Genomic DNA, 25,321 nt, shown 5'->3' with positions numbered 1-25,321 from the left:
ATTACATCAGGCTGGTGACCAGTTACTACTGGGGTTCCACACAGCTCCACTGTACGGCCAGTGCTCTTCAAGGTCTTCATAAACAACTTGAATGCAGGACTCAGAAGTATATGAAATAAGTTTGCCAATGATATTCAGTTGGGAGGAACTGTTGACTCCCTCCAAGGCAGAGAGGCCCTGCAGAGAGACCTGGATAAATTATAGGGGTGGGCAATCACCAACTGCATGAAGCTCAACCAAGAAAAGTACCGGATTCTGCGCCTAGAATGGGGCAAATCTGGATGTACAGATGGACTGGGGAATGAGATGCTGGAAAGCAGTGCCATGGAAAGGAAACTCAGGGTCTTGGCTGATGGCAAGTTGAATTTGAATCATTGTGCCCTGGCAGCCAGGAGGGCCAACCGTGTCCTGGGGAGCATCAGGCACAGCATCGCCAGCAGGGCAAGGGAGGGGATTGTCCTGCTCTGCTCTGCACTGGGGCGGCCTCACCTCGAGTGCTCGGAGCAGTTTTGGAATGGCTGAGGTCTTTTCAGCCTGGAGAAGACTGAGGGGAGACCTCATTGCAGTCTGCAGTTTCCTCATGAGGGGAAGAGGAGGGGCAGGCACTGATCTCTCCTGTGTGGTGCCCAGTGACAGGATCCAAAGGAATGCCTGAAGTTCTGTCAGGGCAGGTTTAGGTTGGATATTAGAAAAAGGTTCTTCACCCAGAGGATGGCTGGGCACTGGAACAGGCTCCCCAGGGAAGTGGTCACAGCACCAGCCTGGCAGTTCAAGGAGTGTTCGGACAAGGCTCTCAGGCACATGGTGTGACACTCGGGGTATCCTGTGCAGGGCCAGGAGGTGGACACAAGGATTCTTGTGGGTCCCTTCCAACTCAGGTTATTCTATGATTCTAGTGGGTTGGAAGATGATCTAAAGAATATCCTATTAGACATGGAAGAGTTTTAGAAGATAGAAATATAAGTAAAATAGTCATAGTATTAAATTAGGCTAAAATATAACGCAATTCAATACAGAAAACTGCTATATTCTACTGTTAGGTAGACAAAATAATTGAGATATTAACAACAAGCTGGAGCAACTGGCTAGACATCCATTCTAAAGGAAAAATAGAAGTCTGGTCATCATTAGAACAACTGAGTGGTATTTAAAAGCATTATACCAGGATATATTAATGCTAGTGCAACCTACAAAACATGTAAGATAATTTCACATAGCTCTGGCACCGCTGTATAGCTTGTGACAAGGTTTCAAACAAAAGGAATTAATTGAAAAAGGAGTAACAGGAATGATGAGAAACCTAGAAAATAGTCACTGAAAAGAGGCTGAAGGACTGGATCTTAAGAAAAGAGGATTCACATAACAGCTGTCAAATAGGCAAAAGACACCTGAAAGGTACCTGAAAAGAATACCACAATGAATGTTACAAGAAATAATTGTCTTAAATTGCTGCATAAAGGTATCAGATTAGATACTAGGCAGACTTTTTAAGAAAGATAGTGACATCTTAAATCGTTGGAGAAGCTCTTTGAATCTTAATAATCGTCTTTAGAACTGGGCTTAGATAAATCTGTCAGGAATTACACCTGTGTAGCTTATCTTGCTTTGAGAAATCAGGTGGATCAGATGGCATCAAGCTTATTCAGTTGGGAAGTACAGTACAGACCCACTTCAGGAATGAAGCAGTGTCAAGAGATTATTGCTTGTATAAATCTTGTTCATTTACTGAAGAGTTTGAAAGATGTGTAATGAATGAACTAGGGAGATGGCACAAAAGAAAAGTAATGCTTATACTGGTCTGTTGATCCTAGATAATTTCAGCATAATTCTGTTTGCTACTGAGTGTATTTGTGCTCTCCTGACCTCTTGAAAACCTGACATATGATTTGGGAACATGACAAATATTTTTAGATAAACTAAAAAATTAGTTGAATACATAAACACTTTGCAATGTGAAATATGAAACAAAAAAATCCTTAAATTGGATATCCACATCTCACATATAACTTATTTGCTTTCATCTGCAGAACCATCTTCTATCTGTAAAACGACATATCACACAGAGGGACAGTGTGTGAGACAGCTGTAAATTAGTTGCTATTTGTAGACTTCTCAAAATGTACAGGGAATAAAGACATATTAAAGTAGATGAGGAACTTTGTTTAACTGTCTGGCTACCATATAATAAAAGGCATAAAAGTGTACTGACAACAATTTCCTGATTAGATAAAAGGGAGGTATGTCCATCCTGCGTGTTATGTGAGAGAAGAGCCCTGTTGGAAGAAAGCAACAGAATTAGGATTGCATTTTAAGTCTACACAAAAAGAAAGATAAAGTCCTTGTCCAACACTGACTTTGGCATTTCCTATCATTTTATCAATTTGCTTTTTCTCACAGACATAATTCTGTTCCTTTTTGAGAATGCTAAAACCTCAGTGCAAGATAACATTTTTCCACAATAGTACTGTCTTGCCAGGAATATCTAGTGGCTTTTAAACAAAACTAACACCAACTAAGTAATGAGGATACCTGTGACTTCTCTGGCAAGTAAAGAACAGACGCTCATGAACTAGTGCCTTGAGGTACAATCTGCAGACACACCCCTCCAATCCCTCTTTTCCATCTGTATACATCCTGGGCAGCTGGAAGCAGATCTGGTACACCCTACAGCATGTAAGTCAGCAGAAATAAGCTGCCAGGATACTCATCTAGATGTCCAGTGAATACTGTGTCCATTATGTGCTTCAAGCCCTTCACGCTGAAAGACTGAAGTTTGGCCAGATACATCCATACACCCTTTTCTAAACAGAAGCATAACTTGTCTTGGACAAAGTGTGAATTCAGTGTTAAGAGTCTTTTAGATATTTTCACCTGCTGAGGTGCTGATACCTACAGAAATGCTTTCTAGAACATCATCACATTTAATGCCAAATGTTCAGTAAATTATTTTTTAGATATCCAGTAAGTTTTATACAACTGTAAAGTGTCTCATCTTTGAAAGGTAACCATCACCTTTAAGTGCACCTTATCTCAGTGACAACTCTGTAGAAGCCCCTTTTGCACATTTAAAAAGCAAATAGGGTATGCTATCCATATCTAAGAAAAAATACACAAATGAATAATTAAACTCAGATTCCCCTGATAATTATTAGTGCATACACTACAAATAGAATCACTGGGCTAATTTGGAATATTCTTTCAAATCTACATGCTCCTACCAAAAAATGCCCACAGTTCTTCCTTTCCTGTATATTTTCTAGATATCATGGTCAGAAGATTTCTGTATGATGCAACCAACAGGATCTTTATGTACTCTAGTACTTTGCTGGAGTACCACAAAGGTATATTTGTTCCAGTATCATTTTATGTTTCACGGGTAGAAATCTTTCCTGTAGAGCTCCACACTCATGCATCAATACAGATCTGTTTCCCATCTCTTGCTAGAAGCTGGCATCCCTGACAGCTGAACCAATAATCTCTGATTACTCAGTACTATGTGCTTTCAACTTATCTTCATGTTATGCTGCTTCTATTTTTTTATCCACATGCCCCATTTTCAAACTTTATTCCTACTTCACAAAGCTTACATACATTCCTCACCTCAAAATTTGTCTTCATTGTATTTGGTGCACATTGTTATGTGAAATTATGCTCTCAGATTTGAGTCTAAGTAGAATACGTAAAAAAACTATCTTTTTAAACTCAGTTGGTGGTTCCTGTCACCAAACATAGGGGCAGGGTGGGCAGGGTGAGTGTTGATCAGGTGTGTTCCAGGTCCAGTTCAACACAGACCACTACCTGATACAGAACATGGAGGAGAGGTGAAGGACTGCTTCATGCAAGGGGCCAATTCCAGGCAAATAAATCATGTGCAGTGCCATCACTTTAGGGTGGCTTAAAATGCAGGTGAAAATGTGGCTAAACTTAGTGATGTGGTAAACCTAATTTTCAAATCATTTTTTATGCAGTTTCGCATTTCTTTACAAAAGCAGCCAAGCAGGTATAGAACTTCAAGTTAAATGCAGCTAGGCATAATGTCAAGAGACCAAAATTTCAACTAATTCAAGCTCTAGAAATGAAAAATTATTGAGCAAATTTATTCCTGAAGTATCAGGTCTACAGATGACTTTTTGTCTCATCAGTAACCTGCCAAGCATGTGTATTATTCACCTAAAAAACAGGAGTTTGGATAAAAAGCTTTTCAGCAAACCAGTACTACTATTTAAAATGAAAATAACTGTTGAAAATATTAACCATAAAGAAATGAAACTGCCATTTTGATCAGAGAAAACCAGGAAATATGTCCATTGAACTAAGACCCTGAGCAAAGAAAATCTTTTGTGGTTGAAAGACAACTGATGATAAATTGTTTATGAAGCTATGAATTAGTGAATGCTATTTTCATGACAAAATGAAAACCTGTATGCACAGTTTTCCTCCTATTCACCTCTTGTCTGTCTTCTTCAGCGCTCTGCAGTGCAATGGCATAAAATTAAAAGCTTGAAATCACTGAAATCAGGTCAACTAGATATTCAATCTTTTTCAGACACCCTAGAACACATACTAAGTCACAGAAACATGCCAGTAGATGCCTACTGGGATTATTTAAATTTGGCACCTACTTTTTTCTGCTTTCCTACTTAGAGGCTCTTAGAGACACATGATGCTTAGGAGCTTCTGCAAATCCTTCTAAGAATTCATCTGCTTTTAAAATCAGCTGTCTGAATTTTTAGACACCTACTCAGTTTGGAAAATACATACCTCACCGTGTTATCCTATACATATTGCAAACAGACCAACTAATATTTTATACCATCAAATAAGAACACAAAGATCAATTAATGGTAAATCCCTACTTGAAATACACTATTTCCAGTAAATTAAGAATAATTCATAATAATGCTTTTCATATTTGTGTAAACAATGTAATATATTTTTTCACATCCGAATTAATATTTCAATATTCCTTGAAGACAAAAAATTCTGGAAAAAGGTATTTCAAATACCAAAAAAATTTAAAATTATGGTGCTTTAAAAACTTAATTCACAAAAGGGGTAAAAATATATAACCATGTTACTCATGCTCTTGACTTACTCCAAAAATATAAACATTGATGCAGTCTCAAAATGAACTAAAAGCTTCTTGTAAGCATGCTTAACACAAAAAAAAAAAAATCTCCTTCTGACATATACAAGCATATGCTTAATCCATAAATTCTGGCTCTTACTCAGAGCTCTTGCCTGTATAGTCCAAACCTCAGCACTTCATCAGGCTCCTTGTTTCAAACTTCTCCATCGTATTTATCACACCCAAGCTAGAGATGCACAGAATGTGACTCAACACTGTATGTATGTGAGATCCTTCATGTACCCCATTGCTGCCATTCAGTACTTTGCAATTCGGAGAAAACTTCTTGAGAGACAGAAAAGTAAATATTGCTCAGACAAAACTAACTTTACATTTTCAAGTAACCACTACAAATTTGAAAATTAACATTCAAAGAAAAATTTTAAAGGTGAACAAAAACATTTCATTCTCCTACACAACCATCTTAAATATAGCTGACTATATTGGTTCAAAAATCAGCTAATAAAGGTCTTCACTGATTTTCAGCTGGCATGCAAATTTCTGAGTAACGGCAACAGTAAAACAGAAGTAATGGCAAAGCTGTAAAACCTTATAATAAGACACAAATGGCTTCTAAAAGTGTGGAATTTTTCATTAAAACAATTTGCTTATTCCTTATTAGCATGCATTATCACTGTATTTTTAATGTGATATGACTTCCTAAGCCATGCTGGCTGATTGCACTGCTAATTAAACAAGTTCAATTTATCCAATTATATCAAAGTTGAAATATTTATAAAGTTGTATCTGAGCTAAAATAGCATCTAAAGGGCATGCTCATTAGTCTTCAATTACAGGAAAAATAATAAAAGTACTAAAAGCAACGTGCATAGACCTAGACAGTCCATACTGGGTTATCCCATCGAAGTTTCAAAGACATTTAAACTATTCTTTGTCAAATGTGGTGAAAAAGAAAAAAGAAAATTAAAAAGAAAAAAAAAAGGAAAAATAAATTCTGTATAGTTAGTTACATGTAGGGGAAACACCTAGGCACTCTCAGTTTTCTTCCAGCATATCACCTGTACAGCTCTCTGCTCTTCTGCCCACCTAAAAATGTATGCTAATATTTATTTGAACTCCAAGTATTAGACTGAATTTATTGAACAGTCCAAAATACAAGGGTCCATGTGCTATCAGTGACAAAAATATTTGTGCAATTCCACATTCATACTAGTTTTCACTCTGTCAGGAAAGAAACACGGTGTTGTACAAGTGGGAGTTAATATTCCAAAGCATGACTGTTTTTCACTATATTACGTATCTCTTCCTGAGCTTAAAGAGATATATCTTGTGTAGAGGCACACAGAACTGTGCCTAAATCTTTCCCCTTTGTGCTGTTAGTACTTGATTTCTAAAACATGCAAAAATTTTCCTTGTTCTGTGACAAACACATATGGATTAAACCCAGGACAACACAAAGCCAAGTTTTCATATGTTATGTTTTGAATGAAGAGCCGGAGTGACAAATTTTGCTACATAAACACTGATTTTTCTCTTCCAGTATGTCCATGGTGCCCTAAGATGTTACCTTTTTTTTTGCTGTTGTTGTCACATTGCTATGATGTGGAGCACCTACCTCTGACACTTAGTCATATGCTTGAATTTGTTTTCAATGGAATATCTACACAGCAATTAGCTCACATTTATAATATTTCACTGTGAGCTTGCTGGAATAACAAATATAAAAAAAAAAAAAAAAAAACCAGAATGTGAGACTTGGAAGATGATTCTTTAACGTTACAGACATTTTACCTTGCTGGAATCTGACAAATTACTAGCACTGAAGCTTCTCTTTTTCTCCAGGCCAGCATGACTAGTTTACAGCACTATAGCACTGCTGGTCTGAATTTCTGTTATGGTGTCTGAAACCTAAATTTCACAGTATTTCAGCTTCTTTCTAGGTGCAAATGTGACCTGCATGAACACTGTGTAAGAATATATTTTTAGAAGCTAAGCACTTTTTTCTATTTGATTACTAAATTTAATTATATGTTTTAAAAATTTTAATTAGAATAATTACTTTCTAGTAATTTTCACTTCATTTGCAGTTCTGTAGCTAATTGCTACAGAATGCTTTCACTGGGCCAAGATCTGAGCCAGTTCTCATTTGCCATTTTCTTGTTTCCATCTCAGCTTCTTTAACCCCACTCTTATCATATATTGTTACGATAAACTCTTAAAATCTGTCACCTAGGTTGACGTTATTTTGCTTCATGTCATCTTTAACCATTCTCTCTCCCTACTAAAAGCTGCTTTTCCATTATTTTGGAAATAAATGCCTAAACAGTAGCCTCCCAACATCATAAAAATCCTTTACTCCCACCTATCTCTAGAATTATTACCATCCTTACCTTCTACTCCATTGAAACCACATTCTCTAATGAGTTTCCACTTGGTAGATCTGAGGCAATTGTGTCTCTTGATCTCCTTCTCGCAACCGACACAACTCATCACTAACCTCTACACTATCTTCTCAAGTGCCCTAATGTTCAAACAACTACAAAACCTAAGAACATTATTAATTGTCTCAACACTCCAGACCCTTCTCTCTCTTGGTTTCTTTACAGAACTGGCTTCTGCTCCACAAGGCTAACTATGTCAGTTCCTGTGTGCAGCTCCTACGCATTTCTGCCTGCATATAATGTGGATACATTTTTCTGGAAAAAAATTGCTATGTGCAAAATTATTTGGATTATTTTAGTTGTAATTCTAGTTACAACATTTTTAATACTATTTGCAGAAGATTAACTTCTAATGGTTAAACCTCTCAGAGAAAGACTTCACGTAAATATGTATGTCTCTAATGCAAACTAAAGTTTAAGAAACCTGAATTTTTAACTATAATCTCCGCTTCACTTTCAGAAGTGTGACTTTTCTAGTTTTCCTTGGCTGTCCTGTTTGATGGTTAACACACAAATTTATATTCGGAATTTTTTATCCATACACTGCTGCTGTGACATGAGAGTTCTTCAACAGACACTGACACTTCTTTCACTTACCTGTTTGTCCTATTCTTTTATTGATTTGTCCTTACAGTCTAGATGCTTTCTATTCTAGAAAAAACATAAAACCATTTAAAAAAAACACACATAGAATCACAGTATGAGTCTATGTTTGAGGGTTGGAAGGGACCTTAGAGATCATCTAGTTCAGACCGTCCTGCCATGGGAAAATGAATCTACTTTTCTCAAAGCCCTTTCCAAGCTGGCCTGAACACTCCAGGGATGGGGTATCCACAACATCTCTGAGCAACCTGTGCTAGCAAATCATCACCTATATAGTAAAGAATTTCTTCCTGATATATAACTACATCTATTCATGGTCTGTTTAAAACCATTCTCCTTTATCCTATCACCATATGCACCTGCAGAAAGGCTCTGTCCAGCTGTCTTGTGGGTCCCCTTTCTCCTCTATCACTTGGAAAATGAAGTTTTCCAGGAAAATGAACACATTCGAGGAACCCTCTGGAATGCTTATGCCCTGCTGTGTTGTCCCTCCAACAGGTACCAGGGGACAGCTGAAGTCCCCCATGACAACCAGGGCTTGTCAAAATGAGGCTGCTCCTATCTATCTACAGAAGGCCTCATCCTCTTGTTTCTCCTGGGGGAGTGGCCTGCAGCAGATGCCACTTTAATGTCACCTGTCCCCGTCTCCCTTTAATCCTGACCTTTAAGCTCTTGGTCAGCGTCTCATCCATTCTGAGGTGGACCTCCATTTTAAGGAATTACATAGATGAAACCTTTGGAAAATAATTTCCAGTCCATAAAGTTGCATTTTTTTGTTTGTATTGAAGTATTAAAGTTTATGTATCTTTCCATGCAAATTCAATACATAATTTTATATTAAATGGACACAGTGTTCTGGAAGTGAAAAATGGAATCAAATTCAATTCTTGCTAGTATAAACATATCATCTTAGTCTAAGAAACACTGAATTGCTCAGAATTTCAAAATATTAAAGTTTCTGTGAAGCATTTTATTAGTTTAGCTATTGCCTTCTTTCTCTACAGCTTTAGCAGCTATTTATTTTGAATGCAGTAGATAAAGAGGAGATCAGTTATGTATAATTTGATATAATTTGGAATTTTCAGTACATCAGCCTATTTGAAAATCTGGATTAAATAAAGTTAGTCACCCTTATGATATTTCTCTGCCTCTTTTTTTTTGAATACCACATCCTATCAATATAAAGGTTCCTGATAAAATTTCAGGCCTTACTGGCAAAACCCATCCATGTCTGATTTTCCAGCTTCTGCCAATCTCATTTCCTTCTTTTATTATTGTTTGCCTTTTTTAAGGATTTAAACAATAAACAAGTTTCTACTATTTCTGTAAAGACCCAAAGTATACTCCAGGATCAATCAAGTAAGATAAATTTTATCCTTATCACTGTCTATTGGTCAGTTTCATTGAAAAACAAATTTCATTACAGGGTTTTTGTTGTTTGTGGGGTTTTTTTAAAGGGGAGAGAATGGGGCAGAAGAAGGGCTGGCCACGGTTTGTAGGTCCCCTTTTTTTTTTTTCATTTACCAACAACTTTGTTTTATTTGCCAGTGCACCTCACCCAGAAGTTCACTGTAACAGTACAACTCAGATTTGGTCTGTAGAAGGTTTTAAATTTTTCCACTTTGAACAGAGTGATTTTGGCTGGGTCTTGTTTGGGCAAGAGACACAAATCTTAATTTTGAGATGTCCCTTTTGACAAAATCTACTTGTATTAGAAAAACATCAGTTCTGGTGGAGCACCTAGAAGCAGCTCATTCTTCCAGCTGCAAAAGTAAAGACCTGCACACTGTAAAACAACTTATTTCAGAGAGATTACATTACTTTATTACTAAAGGTGGCAGGCAATGATTTAACCTTATTATTTTTGTCTACATTTCAACTGACAGTTAAGTCTTACAGCAGATTGCTTAGTAACAAGGCAGATAAAAATGGAAGGGCATAGTGGATTAGCCCAATTTAAGAAGTAAGACTGACATACTTTGAATCAGGCTTGTGAACAATACTTTCATTTACTATTACAAAATAGATATTTTGTAATAGCAGTTCTGTTTCTAGCAGTATCTTCTGAAGTAGGAAAGAACATTCAACAGCTCAGGCATGTGAACTGAAAGCTGACAATACACTAATTAATAAATTTAAATCAATTTAGCTTATATAAAATCACAATCCTTAAAATAACAACAAAGATTAAAATAAAAATGCCAATACTTATTTTTTTTTGTTTCTTCCCAACAAGCCGTCTTACACCAAACACACTGCTAAGAGATACAGATTGTTAAGTTAAAGTTTTAAAAATACCTGAAATGAAAAAAGGTAGCAATGATTTTTAAAAGAAAAATGTTGAATATGGGATGCCCAGAGAATAAAAATCTATTTCAGATTCATGCAAAAGGATAAACAAAACTTGAATAGAGTATTAAACTCACCCCTTCACACAGTGCAATTTTATCCCACAACTCTCTTTCAAGCCTCCTCACAGAAAGGAACTGTAATTTGGGAGACTGAAGAAAGTATTTGAATATTAAAGATCTAAGTCCACATACCTGTCTATCTGCATACCCTGTCAAGAACCTGCGTCCTCTTTTCTGTATACTTTTCTATACAGTTTGCATCTTAGTCTGAGAAGCTAGTTTTGACCCATTACTTTTGCAAAATGTAATTTCTATTGCTGTTTATTTATACAGGGTTGTCATCAATAACATGAAGCTTTCATAGGTAGGAGAAAATAAATTTCATAAAAAATTCACTATCAATATGAAGCCATCTTGAGTAAATTGTTGCTAACAATAGAACTTTCAAAGTGATGCTGGAACAAAATCATGGAGCAATCGGCATAATACAAAGATTAATTTTTTTCTGTGGTGCTTTTAAAATACTGTTCATGGATGTTATTGAAGGTTGCATTTTGTTTAAGTGGGACTAACTGTCTACCACATTCAACTTAAGAGAGAAAACTTCAGCCTATTACACCAAATACCAGAGCTGTAATAAAAATATGCAAAATCAACTAAAAAAAAAAAATTCACCTCCCTATGACCGTATTTTTTTTTTTTTTTGCTCTTGGCCATTTTTCTGAAATTCCAGTTACAATATAGTGCAATACTGGAAAACTGTTCCAACAGAAGCATCCAAGCCTGAGCATCACCATCTCATCCCCAGTTACAGCAGCTTTACAGCATGTGCTGCACAGCAGTGAGTTGCTTCCCCAGGTGAAAGAATGGCAGCAGCTGGGTTGCTGGCCCAAAACAACCCATCTGAGCTGCACTTCATGTCCTTTTATTTCCCTATTAATCCCAGGAAAGATGAAGCTACAAACAGCCTGTGTTTTTCATGAAGAATGTCAAGTATATAGGGATACCAAAGCCTTATGCTATTCAAGCACTGCTGGAAAATTCCTAGTGCAAAAACAGATACTGCACTGTCAAGTGCCAAAGTCAAGAGAAATGCAGAAGGTAAAAACAGACCAACTGTACAACACATACAGTATTATTTAAAGGCTATTAAGTAAAAGTTGTACCACCACTCTGCCAAGGAAATGGCAGGATCTTTTTATACTGAATATCTTCTCACACAGTGATTAATGTTCACTTTGATTACTCAATATTTCAGCATGTAATATTTTTGTTTAAACATTCTTGTGATGCTAGTAACAAATATCTTACACCTGCTACTGTTCTTTTACACTGACTTCATGAGATTAATTGTGAGCTGAGAAAACAGTAAACCTGACCTGGACCGCAAAAATGAGTGGAAAACAAAGTATCCTTACCTGACTCTGGAAAAGCTCAATTTAGGGGATAACCTTTTTTTCTAGATAGTCCACCTACTACATAATCTTTTTTTGTTTGTTTGCTTTCCAAAGCAAAACACGTGTATGACATAGCTACAGTTACATAACTTAATACAAGCATTTCATGGGCTTGTCCTGAAAAGCAAGGATACACGCCCAATACAGCATCCATCTGACAAATGTCAACTGCCTGGCTGTGTTCTACAACACTACTGCTATTTAATGACTTATTTTCAGAAAACGTATTATACAATTTTCCAGAATCATTGATGAATGCTTTCTAAATAAAAGAAAATTGCTGTATAAACTCCTACTGGAGCTTGATGACAAAGGAAACAAACTTTTCCTGGAATACAGGAACACAAATATTTTTCTTTTGTCAATTTTTAAAAACACTGCTCTTGAAATAACCTGGCAAGGACCTCTGTTTTGATGCAACTGGTACCACAGAATATGAAATCCTCCAATCATTGAAAACAAAGAAAAATAAATATTTATAGGCTAATATAGATATTCTGTGGCAATAAAATTTTTTAGAATTTTTCTTCCGTAAGCTGAGATTTGAAATCTGCCATTACAAGGTAGTGGAAGACAAAAGTACAACCCTGCAAAATATGTCTGATGATGTGTTACTTCTGCACTGTTTGCATGCAAGGGGTATTGAGGCTGGATAATGTATTGCCGCACTGACTGCAGCACTGACCATGCACTGGAATGGAAGCACAGTGTGTCTATTTAATCCACTCATTTCTCATCGCTCCCTCTGAGAAGCACAGCTGCACCTTTAACACATGACACATTTAAAAATATCTGCATCTAATCAATATTTATAGACTTTTGTACACCTACTCCAGACCAGACCATGAGAGGCCAGAAAGGTCACCTCTACCTATAGAACTATTCAGATTACAGCCATCCTATATGGTAAAATAGGAAATAAGCAGTGAGGTTAAACTGAGGTGATTTTTGTATTACATTAGGAAGAACACAGGGAGAGATTGTAATGAATGAAATATACAGTATTTAAAAAATAAAAAGGATGCTCATCCAGTATTAACTATATTAACTTATCTACCCCATCTATTTAAATTGCAAAGTTGTAGAGACTACCATCTGTATTGCATCTATGTGCAGCCTGGACTTGAGATTTAAAGACTGCCTGAACCTTTGAACGGCAAGGCAAAGTAAATACTAAATGACAGCATCACCTAATGTCTCGTAAGATGTCAGCACACTTCTAGCTCAGAAAAAAACATAGGCAGGAGATTACAGTTAATGAAAATACGAATACTTTTCAAATTCTTAAATTAAAGTCATAGTGTTAATGAAAAGAAGTATTTTTTAGCTACGCCAAAGAGTCCAGAATTCATTTGTAGGGCCTCAGATGCTACACACACCTCATATAAGCATTAGAAACTTTTTAATTGCTTTCTTTAAAGGAAGACTAGGATTCTAGACCAAATCCCTATAACTAAATATTCAAGTTTGTAGGAAAAACATTTTCTAATGTAAGATTTAGGATAAACACCTAACAATTGTCAGGGTTTAGGAAGAGCTAGTTATATCTGTTGGTTTTATTTTCTCAAGAATTACATATCCTTGGAGAGGACACTTGGGTGTTCAATCCAACAGAGTCCCTCCTGGAAACTAATTCTTTTTTATAAACTTCATATGTGACTACAGATACGTAAACTTCAGATGTGATTAGTTTGTGATTACAGTAGAAAACAAACAAAAAATTCAACAAATGGAAACTCTAAAAATCTTTAAGTATTAGGAAATATCCTAAACGTATTTTGTTTAAAATATGATATGGCATTTTTTCTTCATAAGTAACAAACACAGAGCTTTTTCATCTCCATCAATTTAATCTATTATTATACTTCTCTTGAAGCACTGGATATTATCCACTAATGAAACAATTTGTTAGTGTAAGGACACAGTGTCAGTAAGACAGAATACAGCAGCTCCTTTCACACTACTGAATTGCATGTTGTTTCTGAGAAAGATGGGTTCATCAAGAGCCCACAATTTTTTCTATTAGAGAGGACTCAGTTGTTAATATTGGCTGAGCATTATTCTGCTGAAATTTTTAAGGAAGGATGCTAAACAAATTATTTTGTTTTCAGCATTATGAAGTCCCTCCATCTCACAATTTCACCTCTGCACTGTACTAATGAAGTCCCAGGATTTTTAGGCTTCAGCAGGAGCAGCACAAAACATTTCATCCAAACACTGACTGAACTGACAGTAGCATTTTAAAATTACTATTTTATCTCCAAATAAGTATGAAAGAAAAGACAGGAGGGTAAAGGGCTAGAGAAGGAAGATTTGATTATGATCTTAAAACTCATAATAAGATGTTGCAAGGAAAGATATGCAGAATTACTTACACTATTACATTTTTTTTCCGGGTATGTTACGTGTATATCTAAGTGCCTGGAATTTGAAGCCCACCTTCAATGTTCAACTAGAAAATCTGACTTAATATGCCTATTCTACCCCCAGCTGGAGACACCCAACACTTTTTTGCTTCCTCAAAACCCTGCCATGGTGTCTGTCACATTGTGGAGCACTTAGTGTGTTCCATTACATTGTGGAGCACTCTTACACTCTGCTGCTCCAGGTATTACTGGTTTATGTTGCTTAGGATTTGCTACCATTTCACTTTTACATCATACAATATACTAGAATCGTTGTAGGTTGCATTCCGTAATACATTATTTTAGCCAAAACAAGTAAGTATTAGTTTGTGTTATAATACAGTATTTTATTTTCCAAAAGCTGGAATTGACTGGAACAATGAAAGATTAATTTAGTTCTTTATTCAATTCTTACCTGAGAAGAATATGTGTGACCATCTGATCCACAAACAGGATTGGTATAAACTACTGGACACTGCTTGCAGTTTGATGAAATGGGACCACCCCTCCACTGCTTATGGCCTAAACCAGCCTCTTTCATACTGTAAGTAAACAAAAAGTATGTAATTCTGATAAGCAGTAGTAAAAATAGAACATATTCAGGGTATTTTAATGAGCCTTTACAAACAGTAAGCCATACATAATTTGAACCATAAAGTTTTCTCCTACGTAAAGAACTGCCAATGTCTTTGGTATAAACTTCTTCACCTTTGCACTTTACTCACTGTAGTGATACTTGATGCCTGCATATTATTTCACTTTCTAAGACATATGAGTAGAAAGAGATAATTAAGATGATGCTTTGGTGACTGTTACACTTATCAGTGAAAGACGCTAGAATTATGTGGCAGTTACTCTTCTTTTTGTTATTAAACAGTATGAATAGAACTGTTGTATCAACACTGGTATCTAACGAGGCAACCTTTAAGTTTTAGAGAACTATATAATAAAGACTTCTCTAGAAACAGGTGTCCTTCAGAGTATTGTTTGCCCCACTTTGAACACTGCCTTTCACTGTTTACATTGCAAAATTCAGTCAACACTCAATATAAAGTTCAAAGGGAAAAAAAAGGTAATCCACTGGAGCACAGATTCAATCTACACAAGCATACATGTGTATCCTCATATAAACAGTTATATAGAGCTAGATGGATCATTTCAACTTAGGAGAAAGTTATGCTGGGTCAGACAAAAAGTCTAAAATAAGTTACTGATGCTTCTTCCCATTGCTTTTGTAGCTTGTAGTTTGAGGCATACGGACATCTTCAGACAGACATGCTTTTTCTCTGTAGCTTTGAATTAATTTTTATTCATTAATTTTTCCTTTTTTTTCTTTTTTACTATGAAAGGATTTAGCAACCACTGTATCCTGAAACAGCTCCTTTATGACCTAAAAATATATGAAGTAACTTCTTGCCTAAAAATAAAAAAAAATAAACAATAATGCGTGATTTTTATACTGTGTTTTCTTCTTGGGATTTTAATGAGTAACCTAAAATTGATTACACTTAGAATACAGCAGTGACTTATGAGGACACACGCAAATGTTCAAACTTATAAAACCTCAAATCAAAGATTCTTTAATGGAGCAGAACTCTTTCATATTGGTTCACCTACAGATAATCAAGAACTATTTTGCTAGTAATGAATCACTGTTTGAGAAGAACTTGTCTGAAGTAATAAAAAGAAACACAAGAAAATAAACTCCTCATCCTCTGGTTTTATAATGAGCGGAGTAAAAGGCTAAAAAGCACACACCTAACAGTAAAATGGTGATGACAAAAACGAAAGCCCATTTCCAAGCTGGGAATGTTTATATGCTGTGAATAATTTTGGCTGTAAATGTGGTCTTTTAGAAGAAGAAAAAAAAAAAAATCACAGGAATCATAGAAGTTTACATTCAGGTTATGCTGTGTGATGAAATTTTGAACTGCACAGATTTTTTTACAATGTAAACAGGAACCTGAGATGCTGTACACAGACACTGTCAGTTACTATTGAAAAAGCCAGAAATAGCTTCAGTTACATGTAGCATAATGAGTATTAGAATATCAATACAGGAAGTTTTTATGTCCACCAGGAAGTATTAAAAAGGAAACAAATCAAACATACCACCTTAATTAACAATAAATAACAATCCTTTTTGATGAGTTGCATAACTTGAAGACTAAGTAGAAATCATCTCATTTCTATTATAGTAAAAAAACCCCCTGAACTGTATCTTTGCTCATGTACAATATATAGTAATAATCAGACTACTGCTGCTCCTTTCACTTGACTGAGAGTTTTCCAATCATTCACATGAGTTCCAGCATCATTAGATTATATAGACGGATGCATCTTTCTCTAACTTCTTGTTACTTTTATAGCTCACAATTATCCCAAAGTGCCTCAGTAGCCTGAGGCTACTGACAGGACCAGCATCCCACGTACCAACATAATTCAATTTCTGTTTATCAGAGATACAGTAACTTTAAAATGCTGTACAGATCAATTGCAAAAGTTCCAGACATCAACAGAGAGAAGCTCACTGACATCAGCAAAAACCAGAAACTGGAAGCAGAATTTGTGAGACACACAGGGAGAGTTGGTGTAGATGCCTAAAATATATCAAAGAAAGGACTAGTGGTGCTTAGTGTTTTAGTATATGTGCACCCTTGTGCATGCCCTTGATGAAGACAAGAGAAGAAAAAGAAAGGAAAAAAAAAAACATTTTAGATAAAGAGAAGTAAAATCACCTGAAGGAAAAGAAAATGAGGTGTCTCAGAAAGGATCGCAAGGACAGAAACTAGAACAAGCTCAGAACATAGAAATTGCAGTTCTGTGATAAGTAGAGAGGTATGAAGAAAACAGAAAATATTTGATGTAGTCGTATAAATTACCTTCCTCAACTAACCTCTGCTTTGTTAGGCTTTTAAATCCAAACTGTCCCAGGGTACTCATTTAAGGTGAACTGCGTCAAATTTCCTCTTTTACACACAACTCCTCTGAGGCCTTCAGCAGATCACTGTTACCGAAACTGGCTTCTACGTAACTAAAAATACTTTTGCAAAAAACAGATAGATTTGTATTTTTCCAAAATTGTAATGAAAGGTACAATGATAAAGAAATTATTAAAAAATGATACTTGGAAGGTATCAATCCAGAGTTACCTGGTCATGGATATGGTTTGTATGGATATCTATTCAGAAGCTTTAGCACAATGATGCTGAAAGTGGACTGTATTATCAAAGCTGCTGAACAGCTACTTTTGACTGTCAGTCACTGACAGGCAAATATGAACAGTCAATTAAAAATATTTTTAATCCTAGTTACGGTAGATACGTGCATTTCATTAAATACCTGAATAATGCATTTTACTTATATACTCAAGTATTTCCTTTCACCATTATTTAACTGCATCAGATTTGTTTTTGTTGACTATTTCTTTGCAACCAGGTGTGGGAGTTATGTTTTCTACAGCTAGGCAATGATCACATATGAAAACTACTGACATGGAAATAACTGAGAAACTACTGTAATGATAAAAATTATCTTGAGTTATGATCATTGATGTCTGCCAACAATATCCTGAAATATGCACAAAACTTAACGGTAACATGTTACAGTTATTTATATATATATATTACATATATATAATATATAGTTATTACATAAGTTACTACTTATGTGAGCTGTGCAGATAAAACAATATATATTTACATTTTAAAATGTTTAAACAAGAAAAAACAGCAAACAAGGCAGTTATTTAGCTTTAATAAATCACTTATTTCTTCCTTGTATTTATTATAATTCAATATGAAAGAAGAAAACCCAGACCACTGCAACTTGCAGCGAATAAAATTCTGCAATTCTACTGCAATCACTCTAAGTGTTCTTGTACTTGTTAATATGTTGTCACATTAAATATATGATGTCATGTGAAAGTCAACCTCTTCCACCAAAAATTTCCTGAAAAGGCTTTGGTACCTGTCTTGTAATAAAATAACTATTACTGAATGTAAGCTCCGCCTTATCTGACATCGTTGACACCTAAAAGGTAAAATTAAATATATGGCCTTAATTTACCAGCAATACTTCTGATTGCATTAATTTGCATACCCCAAACTGTGCATGCCTGCCTAGAAACATAATTAGCCAATCTGCCCAATTACTCTAGCCTATGTACCTGTTTGCATACATAAACTTACCTTCCTGTATACACGGTGATTGTGCCTGCAAATACTTTGAGAATACTTAATGTAACCCATTTAGAATTTAGCTTTGAGCAACTCTTTGGCAACATGACATTTAATGGTAGCTATAAAATGCATGAGTACCCAATTCAATTGAAAAATGGTATTTTATAGCTAGATTTGATAACCTTCAAACGCATTTTTTCAAATACAAACTGGTAGAAAAAAGTCTGAATTACTAAAAAATAATCTTTGAAAGAACTCTTGTAACTCTTCTCTGATAACTACATTAGCATCTTTAGGAGATTTTAGAGCTATTCCAATTTAGAGAGTCTGCCTGATATGTTTTGCTATGGCCTTTGGGGGACACAATCAGGCTGTGTCAGATTAACATAATCAGAAAAACTTCTTGTATCATAAAATCTAAATTGCTTTCATTAGAGTTGCCTGAATTTCCTTCAAAGCTGCCTTTCCATGTAGAAGCCTCTTGGAAGAAAACTATAGTTGTCAATACACTAATAAAATGTTTCTTTCAAATGTCAAAAACCTCCCAATTCATTTCTGCCAGTCTTTTTGAGTATGTCTATACTATTTTCACTTGTTTCATTACTTTCCATTATGCCTAACAAATGGAATAAAAATCCACGTGAAGAAACTAATAATAACAACTGAATAAAAATAAGATAAATAAAAAAAAATTAGTAAAATTACTGTGGGAATAAAAATAAAATACATTTTAGCAACTTTAACATTGTTGGTAAGACATTTGTACTTACTGACAACCAATCTCAGTGTTTAGCAAGTGTGAGATTACACAAATTCAGCTATTTTTTTTCCAACAACATCTGTGCCTGAGACATTAGATTAGAAAATTATGTATGATCTACTGTTTTTGTAAGGATCACTAAGCACATACCTACTCAGAATGACTTCAGAATTTAGAAGAATATTTATTTCTGAGCACGTTAAAAGAATGCTATTTACTTGTCTGCACCAGTGAACAGAAATAAGTAGATAGCATAGAGATATAAATTCTTGCTTACTCCTTCCACCTACCTGTACTATTAAATAGAAAAGTTTACACTTTAAGATAGTTTCTTTATTCTGTATGTCTATATATTAAACTACAATCTTAACCTTATGAATGAAAAAAGTTTTAAGTAATGCTGTCAAAATTTCCTGGAATAGTATCTGGTTTATTTAGATTGAGTGAGTTAGCAAGTGTACCATTTTAATATGACAAAAAAACAAAGACTGCACCACAACACAGAAGTCATAGGATCATAGAACATTTTAGGTTTGAAGGAACCTTAAAGATCATTTCATTCCATTACCCCTGCCACGGGCAGAGACACCTTCCTCTAGACCAGGCCCTCCTCTGAATTCGCTCCATCCTGTCCACATCCTTATTATGTTGGAGGCCCCACAGCTGGATGCAGCACTCCATGTGGGATCTAAGGAGAATGGAGCGCAGGGGGAGAATCACCTCCCTTGGCTGCTGGCCACACTGCTTTGGATGCAGCCCAGGATACTTCTGAGGAAACTACTAAATTGTGAGGAAGAACTATCAGAAATTATGTAGTGTGAAGCCACGCAATGCAAGAAAGCTAAAACTGCAGACAGAACAAAGCTTGTTGAACAAGGTCAGTCAGAGCGGAGGGAAAACAAGCCACAAGTATGAAAAGTTATAAAATCATAGAACCAAAAACAGAGACAGAAGTTTAAACAACACTGAGGATCAGTCCGTTTCAACGAGCCATGGAAGTCAACACATGTTATACTTGGAACTGTCTGGCCAGCAAAGACCCACTGAGTACCTGGCAAGATGCAGATCAACTGCAAGGTGGAGAGCATTGTCAGTATAGTCTAACAGCAAATTAGTTCTAGCTAAATATTGTGTTCACTTAGCAATAAATATTTTTTACTTTCAGATAGCATGTATTCTGCTTACAGAGCCTTTATGCCCTGTAAAAACTGCTTGAATGAAGTGGTCCAGAGAGCAAAGATTACAATGATAGTTTCACAAGTTAACCATACACTGGAAGGAAACCTTGGATGAAGCAGGTGTTTACACATAGCAGAATGATCCACCTATTACATGATGTCTAACTTGGCTCTTCAGCATAGCTATTTTGGTCTCCAACATAGGAGTTGGAGAACAGTAAAGTTACAGAAAAAGGTCTTTCAATTACTTTGAAACTATATGAAAATGTATTGTAATTTAAATTATAAAGATGCTTCCCCTTTACTAAATATTGTTTTCACATATTAGAGATCATAAAAAAATTATCATTGAATCTGTAATTTTTAAGCTTATCAACTCCCCTACTGCTTTTCCTAATTCAAGTTGTTAGAGGACTTCTTCCACTTCATGTAAGAACTAACCTAAACATGACTTCTTTCCTTTCAGTGGATATATGCATTTTTACTCACTGACCAGACGGTAAGAAACGAAGAATCTCCTAACTTACAGTTACTTAAGTGTTACTAAAATTAGAAAAAAAAGGCTCTATTATTTTAATCTATAAAATCTTAAACATTCCATGAAATATCTCACTAATAATCAAGAGTTAAATTTTTCACAACAAAAACTAATAGTAATAAAGTTGTGAAGATTTGAATAGCTTCAGTGACTACATGGGATGCTCAAAATTTTAAGTCATTCCAGGACTGAAGCCTCAAAGAATTTAGTACACATTTTACTTGATATAGCATATATGCAGTATTACAAAAGAAACTGAGATTCATACACAAACATACCACACTTTGGTAAAGCAATTATGTATTTTAGGAAGATTTTTAAGAGTGCATATTAACTTATGAACTTAGACTTTACCTTTTGATCACTTGCCAAGATACGCAAATGTCTTTCGTGTTTTTTATGCTAATCTAAGTGCTTGACCCTGTCATAATGCAATGTTTTAATAATTTCTTGGGGATATTACCTTTTCTCAGAACTGTTTTCATTTTATAATGCCGAAAGAATTACTAAACACTTCACAAACCTATCACTTTCTACTTTGCAAAGATAGAACATTATATAGATTTTGTGTGTGTACTCAGCCTTGAAGAGTTTACCTCTTTGAATATAAATATATTCACTAGGTATTAGTTCTGTTGGAAAAAGACATCAATTTGTGTTCCAAAGAAAAGCAGAGATTTTTCAATGTTTTCCAAAACAGATAACACAGAAGCAAAAGTAACCTCTTTTTTCTTTAACACATTATTTTATAAAGCAGAAACCCTTTTTTTTGAGACAGAAAATAGTTCTCTTCAGTCAATAGAGATAATTTTAAAAACTACAGCTAATAACCAGAGCATTGTGTCACATCTTAAATTCTTAGTAGTCTGCTGAACAGGAATCCAAAATTCCCTAATAGTGAGCAGAGTGCAATAATTTCATTTGTTAGCATCAGCATGTTGCGAAACTGCAAGTGAGGGTATTGGTTTAATTTTTCAATGGTGATATGTCTATTATTCATAGAGAATTCAAAGTTATTAATTCAGAATCTGTTTTGCATAATATGATGCCTTTTGTTACCTGCATTTGATAATCCAATTAAGACACAGTTCTCATTAGAGAGCATCTTAATGCTTCTGATTCATAAAAAATGAGCGAATAAAAATAACTTAAACATAAAAAAAATTAAAATAAATGAAACAATCAAATAACTAATAATCACCTCTACAACCCAAAGCAGACAAATAGTAACAATAGTTTGACTAATATTACTATGAGGATGTTTACTCTTCCAACACTCACTACTTTATGTTGAACATAATTACAGAATAATTTTCACTAGAAAATTGCTACTTTTTCTATTGGCTCAAAACACTGGGTGCCACAAAAACGTTCTTTCACCATTATAAGAATAGATTGATATTCCACTCATCAGATTCAGAACTCTGCAGAGTGATTCTCATGCAATCTATCTTTCTCATTGCCTGGCAAGTGCAAGTTGCACCGCTGCTGCCCATGTTCCCACCTCCTTCTTCCCTCATGCAGGATCAGTCACAGTGTCTGCTTAAAAATACAGACAGAAAAGAAGGCAGAAAAACCCATTTACAAGCATCACAGTAATCAATATCGGAAAGAAGGATTTCCATTTACTTCCTTTAATATTATCAACATATGTGTGCTGTGTTAATGACTTAAATTTATGTTTTCTATACTCAGTTCTTTAGGTAGGCTTACAGGTAGAAAATATCTGTTATTGATCAATTTCAAAAGAACATGTTTGGGTTTTTTTCTTTCTGAATAGTAAGTACAGAAGGTAACTAAAGAAATATACTTTGAGTCAAAATTGAAAAACTTAAGGAGAGACATAAGGAATCTGTCTCTCCAGATTGTATTTAACTATTCTGAGTTCCTCGTTACACCTGTGAGGAATAATAAGCCACTTTTACAAAGAAAACATTCAAAGCATTCATATTCAGGGATCTGAGTATCCCTTAATTGCACAAGTTACCCCGGGTTGCTTCAGAGTCCCTTTATGGCACAAAACCTTGTAGCCACCCATTTTAACAAATGTTCTTTGCTCTTTAGCATAGCTGCGGAGGGAGTGATACTTCCCTCCTCCACAACCCCTGCTTTAGCTTTTATTGTATAGTACTTAACTCCATTCATCAGCGTGTCCATCTGGGTGGTTGATGCTGCACCCACCACCTACACCCATTTACATTAAACAACTCTGAACTGTACTCATCTAAATCAATAATTCTGCTAAACAAGAAAACCACATAATAGGCATAATAGACCTCTTTATGTATTATCTACTGCCTGGTGCTGAGGAGCAATACAGGGGCACGTAGGACAAGGGGTGATGTCTTTACACTGAAAGAAGGTAGGTTTAGATCAGATATAGAAAGAAATTCCTCACTATGAGGGTGGTGAGGCACTGGAACAGGTTGCCCAGAGAAGTTGTGGACACCCCATCCCTGGAAGTTTTCAGGCCCGGGCTGGATGGGGCTTTGAGCAACCTGGTCTAGTGAAAGGTGTTCCTGACCATTACAGGGGTGTTGTATTAGATGACTTTAATGTTCCTTCCAACCCAAACCATATTATGAATAAGGCTTGAAATAGGCCAGCTGTCTTGATAATTTTAGAGCTAGAATTACTTGCCCTTAATTCCACAGCCAAAACAATTTCAAAAGCATAGAGACAACAACATGTCTGCAGTTAAAGATTCTAAGGCATAGCACGCACATGGACAGAAAATTGTGTTATGCATTGGTGCTCAGGATTACAAGTAAAATCTCTATAGTATTTAAATTAAAACTAAAGAAGTATTATCTCAAACTAGTTTTGCTATTGTGGTTACTCTAGGTCACCTTTGACAAACGCTGTGATGTTTTTAGATGATGTTGTTAATCAGGTGTTAAAAGAGCACTTGCAAGCTACAAACAACACTGCTTTACAGTTCATGAGTTTTTAAGAGAATTATCTATATCCGTGAATCAGTACCTCAGGAAACTCCTGTATTCTGGCACTGGTTCATAGCTATGGCATGTCTGTGAAAGAGAGAATTCCTTTAGATCATGTAGACAACTGTCAGCTTACTGTACTGTAATCTTTCAAGTGCTCTTTAGACAGACGGAAGAGCACCCATCAGCACCAATTTTCTCACTCCTGAAGAGGGAGAGCAAGAGGAGAAAAAAAACAAATAAACAAGAGACAGAAAGGCTTTTCAGCTTGGTATTATCTTTTCTGCCAGTATCATATCTTCTGAGTTTATGAATGATGCCTGATAACATCAGAAAGTGGGAAAATAGAGCTGACAAGCTTTTATCATGTAGAGGTCTGCTCAGACAAAACATAGAGCAGCAAGTATATGGTAAGACGATAAATGAGAGAAAACAGGTTCTCAAACTATAAACCATAGAGGATCATCTGCTGGAATATACTAACTTATTCTATTGATATTCTTTTATATTAAAAGAACATAAATATTAATTATTAATATATTAAATATATTATTAAAGCCACACAGATAGACACAGTTATTGCTGTATTGGAAATAAACCGAACAGTTTTAAACAAAACCCTGCTACTTTCATTGGCATCTATAAATGAAGGTATTTTTAAAACATAAAAGATTATTTGTGCTATTGCTTGAGGCAAGAAAATCAAAGAGATTTAAAGCTTGAGGTTTTCTAGTCTGACAATTCACACATATAAATAGATCATGTTACAAATGAAAATTTAATACAAACCAGACATATCCATGATGAAGTATGTGTGCCAGAATATCAATGAAAAACAAATTGTCAATAATACTGCCAAAAGTAGTTTTACTAACTACTGTAATGCTATTTCAAATTATTTAGCCTAGCATGACAGAAGTTCTCTTTTATTATTTATGTTGGCATTATATTTCCCTTTATGTCTGCAAGAAAAAACAAACTCAACTTGATTCCATAAAATAATCCGATAGGCAAAAAAACTGGAAATAACTTCTTCTTCTGCCATTAAAAAGTCGGCAATGTTCCAATTTTAATTCCTTTCCCTTTTATTTTAATGTTCATCAAAATCAACAGTATAGGGTCTTCCTTACTTTTTCTTTCTTCCTTCCTCAGTTACTCTGATGTGGGTCTCATAAAATGGTACCTACAGGATAATACATGATCTATTCTTTTTCCATTCAAGCCGCCATAAAGCATATCTTACTGGACATGACTGCATAAACATTAAGCCATGCTTAGTGAAAACACGAAGTACTGTGATGAAGAAAAGTAATATAGAAAAAGTGAGAAGAATTATTTGAAGAGACAGAAAAAGAGTAAACAAAACCACAACAAAA

At 35.3% G+C, this 25,321-nt stretch overlaps 1 protein-coding gene across 6 annotated transcripts in view; it reads right to left on the bottom strand.

The window, feature by feature from the left end:
* Positions 1–25,321, bottom strand: part of SPOCK3 (SPARC (osteonectin), cwcv and kazal like domains proteoglycan 3) — a 189,292-nt gene that overhangs the window by 60,333 nt on the left and 103,638 nt on the right. For 5 of the 6 annotated variants that reach the window (XM_032109502.1, XM_032109499.1, XM_032109500.1 and 2 more), the window contains one exon: positions 14,762–14,888. The exons of the other annotated variant lie outside the window; for it this stretch is intronic. In XM_032109502.1, coding sequence (XP_031965393.1) covers positions 14,762–14,888 — 127 coding nt within the window. The remainder of the gene's footprint in view (positions 1–14,761; positions 14,889–25,321) is intronic. 6 annotated transcript variants of the gene reach the window in all.

Source organism: Corvus moneduloides, chromosome 5, assembly GCF_009650955.1.
Source record: "Corvus moneduloides isolate bCorMon1 chromosome 5, bCorMon1.pri, whole genome shotgun sequence".
Classification (NCBI taxonomy): Eukaryota; Metazoa; Chordata; class Aves; order Passeriformes; family Corvidae; genus Corvus; species Corvus moneduloides.
This window is presented reverse-complemented; position numbering and strand designations above follow the sequence as displayed.